General features: G+C 38.7%; 1 protein-coding gene across 1 annotated transcript in view; it reads right to left on the bottom strand.

Annotated features, from left to right (window-relative positions):
* The window catches only part of HMCN1 (hemicentin 1), a 562,350-nt gene that overhangs the window by 209,755 nt on the left and 341,814 nt on the right, over positions 1-10,781 (bottom strand). Inside the window, exon 36 of the mRNA XM_004706670.2 lies at positions 8,545-8,668. Within this exon, the coding sequence (XP_004706727.1) occupies positions 8,545-8,668 (124 nt within the window). The remainder of the gene's footprint in view (positions 1-8,544; positions 8,669-10,781) is intronic.

Here is a 10,781-nt window from a genome sequence, read left to right as displayed (position 1 = left end):
GTTTAAAAAAAAAAAAAAAAAAGAACTGAAGAAAAAAATTCAAGTCTTGATTTCCAATATTGTAGGATTATACGGGCAAAATATTGAATGATGCAAGAAGCATCAAAAAAAGATGGTAAGACTAGTGTCCCTGTACCAAAAAGAATTGGTCAATATTCAAGTATTTCCAGTGGTGGTATGTGATCAATATGGTATGGAAGAAGTTCATACTGCACTGAAAGCATTTGTGGAAAGTAAGGCTCTAGGGCAGTGGTTCTCAACCTTCCCCATGCTGCGACCCTTTCATACAGTTCCTCATGTTGTGGTGACCCCCCAACCATAACATGATATTTCATTGCTACTTCATATCTATAATTTTGCTACTGTTATGAATCGGGTGACCCCTGTGAAAGGGTCGGGAGACCCCCAAAGGGGTTGTGACCCACAGGTTGAGAACCACTGCTCTAGGGATTGGCAGAATACCAAATGAGATGTTTCCCAAAACTGATGCTGCACAGGAAACACTCACTAGTCTGTATCAAGAAACTTGGAAGACAAGTACTTGGTCAATCAACTGAAAGAGATCCAGGCATATGCCCATTCCAAATGAAAGGGACACACAGAATTCAGGATTATCAATTGATATCATTATTATATGCAAGTAAAATTGTGAAGATAATAGAAAACCAGCTACAGCAGTACATTGACAAGAGGCTTCCATAAATTCAAGCAATATTCAGAAGAAGAGGTGAAATGAACAATAGATAACATTGTTGATGTCAGATGGACTTTGGCCCAAAGCAGGGGATACCATGTTTGCTTGGATTTTCTTGACTATGCAAAGGCATCTAACTGTGTGAATCATGGCTAACAGTGGATAACATTGCGAATAATGAGAATTCCGTTGGATTTCATTGCATTCATATGGAACCTATACATTGACGAAGAGGCAGGTGTTCAAAGAGAACAAGGGACGCTGTGACGTTTAAAATCAGGAAAGGTGTATGTCAGGGTTGCACCCCTGCACAATATTCAATCTGTATGCTGAGTAGATGCTCTGAAAAGTTGGACTATATTAGGAATGCAGCATGAAGATGAAAGGAAGACGTGTCAACAACCTAGGATTTGCAAGTGGCACAGTCTTGCTTACTGAAGGCCAAAAGAAGATTTGAAGAATTCGTTGATGAAGATTAAAGACTATATCCTTTACACCCCAACACAAAGAAAACAAAAATCCATATAACAGGAGCAGAAAACATTGTCGTGAGAAAAAAGAAAACTCTGAATGTGTCAAACATTTCACTATATTTGGATCCACGACAAAGACCCGTTGATTCAGTAGTCAAGACGACGAATGAATCTGCCACAAAAAGCTCCGCTAAAGTGTTGAAAAGTAAAGAATTCACCTTGATGACTGAAGTGTGTTTGACTCAAGCCATGGCATTTTCAATGAACTCACACGCATATAAAGATGGACAAGGGAAATAGAGAAAACTTACATTTAAATGATGGGACTTCCAGAAGAATGGACAAATCTTCCTTGGAAGGAGTACAACTAAAATGCTACCTAGAAGGTAGGTTGGTACAGCTTCAATTCTTGTACCTTGAACATGTTATTAAGAGGGACCCTTCCCTATAAAGGGTCACCATGCTTGGTAAAATGGAGGGTCAGTGAACAAAAGGTAGACTCTCAATGAGTTGGAGTAACACAGTGACTTCCACAGTCAACTCAACAACAGCCGTGGATGTCGCAGGACGATGCAATGGTTCAATCTGTTGTATACAGAGTCTTTATGAACCAGAACTTGCGAATATGTAACAACATTAACAACAACAACATGTATTAACATAGCTGAGAACCTGACTTGAATTTGGTTTTCTAAGTAATCATTATTACTAATTCTTTATATGTGTTGCTCTATTGTACTTGAATAATACCATTTCAAAGGAAGGGCACATGTCATGTTTGTTATCTCTGGCTTTTGGCGTGAGTGAAACAAGTTGTCATCTATTTGACTCCCATTCACAGCAACCCTGCGCACGTCAGAGTAGAACTTTGCTCCGTAGGGTTTTCAGTGGCTGAAGCCCTGAGGCGCCTTGCCAGGTCGTTCTGGATGGATTTAAATTTCTAATCTAATTTAAATTTCTAATTAATACATGTGGATTAAGCCTCCAGTTAACAGCTAACCATTTGCACCACTCATGGAGTCCTAAATAATGTAATATATAAATTAATTGAAATGCTCACTGCTTCTCTATGAATTTGTCAACATCTATCTCAATATATAGCCCCCAAATTGTATACAATACTTAGCAAGTGCTCAAAAGCTGTCTTTGAGATTCAAAGGTTACAGGCATGAAATGGTTCCTACTTCTTAGACAAATGGTAGCCGTTCACTGACGCCTGCTATCTCACAGGGCTGAAAATGCTTTTGTTCCTCGTGCAATGTTAGTGTTAGGTGCCAATGTGTCCGTTCCAATTCGTAACGACCCAATGTACACCAGAATCTAAGTAATAGCCTTCCAGTATTGTCTTCTAGAATTGATGAGCTCTGTGAGGAAACTGAAGTATTACAGCTAGAGTCATTGAGTAAAGTCAAAATACTCAGGTCTCTCACTGTGCATTGTTGTTACTTTTTTCTAGTCCCATTCTCATGCAGTTCTTGTTGCATCAGATTAACTCATAAATTCAACCTCTAAACTCTTTGTGAGATCCATCATTATCCAGTTCTCATTGAAATCACTGACATATATGTCACAGTTATATGAATGGATTTACAGCTTGCACTTAATCCTAGCCCCAGCCCAAGAACAATTCGTTCTTATGACATGGCGCTGTGTGATGGCTGCCCTCATGCAGAAATCACTGAAATATGAGTATTACAGCAATGTGTGGTGAAGAAAGTAGATGGTGCATGGCTATCAGAAAGAATAAAATTAGGGGTCTTTAAGGCTTGTGTTCAGACAAGCAGTCATCTAAGTGAGGTATCAAATAAGTCCACGTGCAAGAAGCACAACAGCCTGTGTGAGCTAAGGTTTGGAAATCATAAAGTCCAAATTGGAAGGAGGGGATAGTATCCGAGTTCCAATTGTAAACGCCTGGGTTGCAGAAGGCTATGGATGAGAGTGGAAGCCCCAAAGCTATTTACAGGGTCCCCACAAGGATTAAGCCTTCAGTGAATCTCATCTGCTATAAATAGCCTTGTTATCAGACAGAGAGCATTGTAAAGTAAATTGTAACCGATGTACTTAGACTAAAATGAAATACTTTATTATTTGAGTTCCCTTTTGACTCATTTTAACGTTGTTTGTTTTTAATACTTTCTGCTTTTTATGGAGTTTTTTATTTTTTGTCTAATCATTATTTTTTGTTTGTTTGTTTGCTAGCTTGCTTCCATTTTTTGCTTTGCATAATTTTCTGTATATGAAATCCAGAATAGGAAAATCTATGAAGGCAGTAACTGGATTGATACCTGCCTATGGGCCTGGAAGGAGAGGTTGAGGGGAGATAGGGAGCTAACCAGAATGATTACAAGAACATGTTCTGAAATTGATTGTACTGATGATTGCACAAATATTCACAATAGGATTGAATGATTAGATTTTATGATATGTGAAGTACATGCTAATAAACTAGTTTGAGTCTCATGTATCCAATGTTCCGTTGCTATGGTAAATGCCAAGATGAAAACTCATTTTTTCTGTTAGGGCTTCTATTATATATACTGAACCAAGCACTGCCTCCAGTTTGATCAGAATCACTATTTGATTGGAAGTTCATGTCATTTATTCCGTCTTCTTCCTGAAAGAGAGATCTCAAATGGGACTGCAGTGCACAAGGTCACAGCAGTTCAAAACCACTCATTGCCCCTCAGCAGAAAGGTGGGGCTTTCCACTCCCCAAACCCTTACAGTCTTGGAAACTCAGAGAAGCTTTCTAGCCTGTCCTGTAGGGTCACTATGAGCCAGTATCAACTTGAAGGGAGTGATTTTGGTTTCTTTTGGTTTTCTTTCTACTGGATTTCTCTTTCCAACTCTGTATCCAATCATACTGGTACCCTGAATTAGTCTATTTATAAGTATTTATACCTTAGAAACTGTTCCATGCCACAAATCTGGACTTAAATTTATTGTTTAATTGATTATTCATGAGAACATCTTCTTAGATGAATGCTTTATGGTGAAAGATCCTACCAATTCCTGTCTAGATGGTAAAAAAAACCCAACACCTATTAACACTACATCTAACTTCTATTCTCTTTCTGATTCATATCAAGTTATGATTTTTTTGTCTTGGGTGTACCCAATGAATAGTGTCCTGAGATTATACTTTTACCTTAATGCCCTACCTGCTTTATTATGACATGTATTCATCTGGAAGGAGAGGTTCTACCATGGTTAATGAATATTATTGAAAGTTTTGCCCCATCACCAATCCCATTGTTTGTGTAAATATGTAGTGTAAAGTCACTTAAGAGTTTAACCTGTATAGTCAACACAACATGCACTGTAGATAGTAGCTGGTCTCTAATTTCATATTCTTAATAGTGTTATAAATTCTACCATTTACTAAACTAATGATACTCTCACTAGAATTACCTTATGCCTCAGGGGGATGATTAATGACATTCTCTAAAATAAAAGGTGAGGGATGTCATGATAGTGAACCAGAAACATACGTAAACCATAAAAAGGAGTGAATTTGGGGTTCCCACTTAATTCTAGCCCCAATCTAGGAACAATCAGTTCTTAGACATGGCTCCTATGAAGAGATAACTGAAGCTATGGGGTCTATAGTCAAGTGTGGAGAAGAAACTAGATGGTGCTTTACTATGAGAAAGGGCCTTAAAGGCTTGTCTTCAAACAAGCAGCCATCCAAAGTGAGACATCAGTTAAGTTTATATGCAAGAGAAGCACAGTAGTCTGTGTGATCCAAGGATTGTAAATAATAAAGGAGAGAATGGTATCAGAGCTTAAATAGTGAACACCTGGTTTACAGAAGGCTGTGCATGACAGTGGAAACCCAAAATCTATTTGCATGGTCCACACATGGATTCAGTTTCCAGGGAATACCCTGTGACCACAGTGAGGGAACATGACGGCCTCATTATCATATAGAAAGGATTGTAAATTGATAATGGCAGATTATGTAGTTATATTAAAAAATATTTTTATTTTCTCTCCCCTTTGACCCATTTTAAAGTGGTTTCAGGTGTTTATGTTTGCTGTTGTTGCTGTTTTTTAAGTAAGTGAAGGGGAATACATGTGGATTAAGCCTCCAGTGAATTTCCTCTGACCAGAGACCAGAGATGTGGGGGGGTGTGCTTATATTCTCCATCTGATATGGTAGGTTCTAGTAAAATGCTTCAAGTGCTTAACCTTTTATTTTTCTTTCTTTTCACAGTAGTCCAGATGCCTTCCAATTGGCTTCCTCTCGCTGACAAATGTTCATGTAAGAATGTATCCTAATGATTTTCTCTCCAAGCAAATATTTTTTAACCACATTTAGAATATTGGTTTATAGACCTGTGTTTCTTTGGGTATGATTCTGCTTTCTTTCTTCTTTGTTTATTCATTTTTGCTTTTCATTTGATGAAATGTATTTGGTTTCTTTCAAGGATTCTGATTTTTGGTCACATTGGCAAGTCTCTTTGCCAGCTGTTACTGTCTGGGCCAATGTTCCTCTAAGCCCTGGCTTATAGACCATGAGCATCAGAGATGCTGCTGCAGGATATCTGGCACTGAGACCAGAAAGCTGTAATTGTAATACGTACCACATATAAGTTTTAGGCATGTTGATGGTCAATAGCCCTACTCTAGGCAAGTTCTTTCCGGTCCTAGATAGAAGCACATTGTCCCTCCTTATAAAGTCCCTTGTTTTATATTTTAAGCCAGGTAGAGAATAGCAACAAAGAAAATCTCTTTTTGGTAATAGCTCCGAAAATAGAATTTGAGAACACTAACTGCTACCACTTATTAAAGTGCCTTTGTTATGGGAGACACCTTATGCTTATCACCTCTAAACTGCAAAACTATTCTGTAGCATTGGTATTAAAATCCCGTGATAAACCTGAAGCACAGAGAAATGAGGTGATCTGTTCAAGGTCACAAAAATCATGGTTGGCATAGAATTGGATGCAAAATTTCCCCAACTCTAGCACTTGAGACAATTTCACTCTACCAAGATTTTACTTTTAACTGTTTGCTCTTGGGCAAATGGGGACCAGAGAGAACCATATCCAAGACTGAAGTTGTTGAGGATATCCACAGTCTGCATCAGTAAGAGAGAAAGAAAACCAAGAGGGAGCGACAGCCTCCCACAAAGGCACTCAAGTTGCAGTGAGGTCTGAGCAGATACTAGGAAGAGAAAGACCATCTAGGAAGAACAAGGCACATTCGGGCACATCCAAGACAAGCAGGGCTACATTGTTGCCAAGCATGGTGAGCTATTTCTAAGATGGCACTCTTCAAATATTTGTCTTCAAATTAACTGCTCAGTAAAAAGATGAAGTCCTTCTTAAGGAATTTGGTTTTATGTGGAATTTACACACTAAAAGGCAGATACCGCATTGCTTAAAATCAGAAAAGATGTGCGCTAGGGTTGTGTCTTCTCACCACACTTATTCAATCGGTATGTTAAGCAAACCATCGGAGAAGCTGGCTTATATGAAGAAGAAGGTGGCATCAAGATTGGAAGAAGGTTTATTAACAACCTGCTGTACTCAAATGACACAACTGTGCTAGGTGAAAGCGAGGAGGACTTGAAGCACTCGCTGGTGAAGACAACAGCATTCAGTAAGGATTACACCTCAGTGTGAAGAACTCAATAGGTAACATCATGATAAGCAGAGAGATGCATAATTGTCAAGGATTTATTCTTGCTTCAGTCCACATCAATGCTCACTGAACCAGTAGTCAAGAGATAAAAGGGCATTTTGCATGGGGTAAACCTCCTGCACAAGATCTCTTTAAAATGTTGAAAACCAAGGATGGCACTATGAGGACTAAGGTGTGACAGACAGAAGCCATGGTATTTTCAATTGCCACGTACGCACGTGGAAGTTGGACACTGAATGAAGAAAACTGAAGAAGAAGTGATGCATTTGAATGACGGTGCTGGTGAAGAATATTGAAAGTACTGTGGCCTGCCAAAAGAACAAGCGACCATATCTCTGAAGAAGGACAGCCAGAATGCTCCTTCAAGGCAAGAATGGTGTGACTTCATCTCACCTACTTTGGACAAGTTGTCTGAAGAGACCAGTCCCTGGAGACGGACATGCTGCTGGTAAAACAGAGGGGAAGTGAAAAATGAGGAAGGCCTTTGGCAAGATGCATCAACACAGTGGCTACCCAAATGGCTCAAACACGGGAACAGCTGTTGGGATGGAGCCATGCCTGGTGCTATTTCGCTCTGAGGTTCTTGCGTCGGCCATCTAACTACATGGCACATGACCACACCAGATAACTAGCAGTGACTCCCCCTTTATTTGCTACATATGGATGGAGTGCATACTATTTAAGACTAGGGCTGGGGGAGAAGGCATGATTGTTGATTAAGTTGATGAGGCATTATTTATACCGCCTGTGTGAATGTCACCTATCTGCATGATGCTTCCTTGCCTGCCTTTCACGGCTCAGGTTAAATGTTTCCTCATTGGTAATATCCTCCCCAATTCTCCTCCAGAAATGTTGGTTCTTAACTTAATTATAGGACTTTTGTTCCATTATAGTTATTTGGTTATATATCGATCTTTCTAAGTATTCCTTAATTTCAGAAATTATTCCTTATATGTGTATTTCCAATGTCTATTTTATATAATGAAGCATCAACATTTCTAGGAAAATCCCATTATCTTATAATTCCACTTTTCCACCAACAATTAAAAGCCCGCTTGTATTGGTCAGTAAATCTGGGTTGAATATAAGAAAGAGTTAATGAATGAAGGAGTGCACAAGCAGCCATGTAAATGAGAGAAAATTAGTAACATATACATGGAGAGCTCAAATAGCTCTCTGCAAAAATCTTTGGCTGAATTAGTATAGCTCAAGCCTACAATTCTTGGACATCTGACAGGTCTCTAGGGATCCAAAGTCTTAAATTCAGGCCATAGAGTATTTCAAGTTTACTGAGAAGCTGTAATATTAATGAGACATTCCATGACCACCCAGACTTTTTATTAAAACACATGGGAGTGGATCCTCAGCCAACGATAACTTTCATCCGCAAAATCTCTCTTAAAGGCAGGCAGCAAGATGACGGACAAAAAGCTGTTACTTCTGTATTGTCAACAAAAGGTACCCGTAGAATGTCAACCTTGAACAGAATATAAATAGCTTGGAACATTTGGGCTGTAGAATTATATATGGGCTCTACAAACATCACCCTCTATTAGACAATCTGGAAACAGTAATAATTATAATGATATAAAACATATTCTCAAGTTTTTCATGTACACTAAAATAAGCAGTTGTTTCCTTTAACCTGTAATCCAACAAAAATGAGCCCGCCATGTTAACAGAAAAAGCCATAGAACCATTATTGGTTTAGATATGGAAATCACATTACCATGCACATGCAGTTGAACATGATGCTGTGTTTCTCCAGCTGCATTGGTAGCCACACATGTGTATCTGCCAGCATCTTCCAATAGGGCTTTGGCAATTTGTAGAACTCGACCAGAAGACTGTATCTAATTGGGAGCAGAAAGCAGGGCAGCATTTTGTGCTTTACACTTGGACTTGAAAACATTCTCTAAGATCGACAAACTCATTTAAATTTATAATCTCTAATTATATTTTCAAGCCAATATCTTAATTATCTCCTGATATAGTAAAGCCAGATCACTTAATCATATACAAGAAAATTGACTAAGTTGATGGAAACACTTTTCTTATTCATTGGAAAAGGCAAAACAAAATAGCCTGAAGCCAGCCTGCTTGTCTAGTCATAAAACTCTACTCAACAGAGGACTTCAGCACTGAACTGTGAGCTATGTGATGTTTGAAAAAATAAAATGGCTCCATTTATGTAACACTTCATAAATAGTTTAAAACAACAATCTTTTTTGATTAAATGGTCAGGGGACTCAGAAAAGCAGCAAAAAGTATGACATAGGACTAACGGGAATGCAGATAAAATTTTCCCTGACAGATTTTCTTTATTTCCCTCTGAAACCCATGGCAACTGGCTTCCACCATTTTGAAGTTGGTTATTCAGAAGTTACTCTTTGTTTATTCAGAGGCTACTAAGAACTTACAACCATGATATCCTCAGGTCTGGTTAAGCTAATATTTGCTTCCAGCATCCACAGTATTTCTATTGCTCTTTGAGTGCCAAGGATACAGCACTCCCTTAGTTCCTGTTCTCTGTCTTTCTTAAGACATTCATTAATAGAATCAGCATCTGCTCCATTTTCCTGTACCATAAGCAGGAAACACATGCTCGTCATAGATTCTATTGGAATCCATAATTTTTTGAAAAGCTATAAAGCCAGTGTTAGCTTCAGTGTCTCTTTTGTTTTATTATTATTTTTAATCATTTTATTAGGGGCTCATACAGCTTTTATCACAATCCATACATATGTCCATTGTGTCAAGCACATTTGTACATATGTTTCCATCATCATTTTCAAAACATTCTCTTTCTACTTGAGCCCTTGGTATCAGTTCATTTCCCACCTCCCCCACCATCCCACCCTCATGAATCCTTAATAATTTATCTTTTTTTTTCATGTCTTACCCCAACCACTGTCTCTCTTTACCCACTTTTCTCTTGTCCGTCCCCCTGGGAGGGGGTTATAAATCAATCATTGTGATCAGTCCCCCCCTTCACTTACCCTGCTAGTACGCTCATGATTGGTCCTGAGGGGTTTCTCTGCCCTGGATTCCCTGTGTTTCCAGCTTTTATCTATACCACTGTACATGCTCTGGCCAAGCCGGATTTGTACGGTAGAACTGTGTTTTTGTTTCCAACCACTAGTTAAATATGTTAACATATGGAATTTAGCACATCTAAAACTGAGCTCAGAAATGTGTCCCTTATATCCTTAAAACCAACTTCGCATCACATCTTCCAGGTCTAGTCTCGTGTAAGGGACTCACTTTCCTTCCAGGCGGCTTGCAGAGACCACTTTGCCTCTCCTGGTAATCACTGTATGTTTCTTAGATCCCCGGTTTCCATTCCCACAGCCACTGTGGGATTACAGTAGCCTCATAACTAATGTTCCAGTGTCTCCAATTGTTTCTACTGTTAATCTATCATGCATACTGCTGCCAGAATAATTTGTCTAAAATGCAAATTTGATTATTTTACCAGTCCCTATTCAAATTGCATTCATGGCTCCCTGCTTTGCCCAGAATGAAATCTGAACTCAGTAGAACACTCCAAACACCACATTCTAACCCCAAATGATCATGTAGACACTTGCCTAACCTGATCTCTAGCCACACTGTACTATTTTCAATATACAATACTTTCAGCAACACATTCATATATTTATGTTCACTACTGCACCTAGCCTTTAAATGCAACAATTTCTTAAGACCACACTATGTCTGTCCCTTCTCTTTTTTTTTTTTGATTACTCTTTTTTCTTTCATTGGGTTAGTTCATCTGTGCCCATGATTTCAAATATTATCTGTCAATATTCAGACACCACTCTATTTTGAGTTTGAGGAGCTTATGCTCAACTATCTACTTGACATCTGTATTATTTTATCTCTGAGTTCCCTCAATCCCAGAGGCCTAAAACTCAAATCATGCTTTAATTTTTTCATACCTCTCCTTTAGTGTCTCCTATCAAA

Source organism: Echinops telfairi, unplaced genomic scaffold (assembly GCF_000313985.2).
Source record: "Echinops telfairi isolate 266 unplaced genomic scaffold, ASM31398v2 ScPeMD7_7424;HRSCAF=8462, whole genome shotgun sequence".
NCBI lineage: Eukaryota > Metazoa > Chordata > Mammalia > Afrosoricida > Tenrecidae > Echinops > Echinops telfairi.
This window is presented reverse-complemented; position numbering and strand designations above follow the sequence as displayed.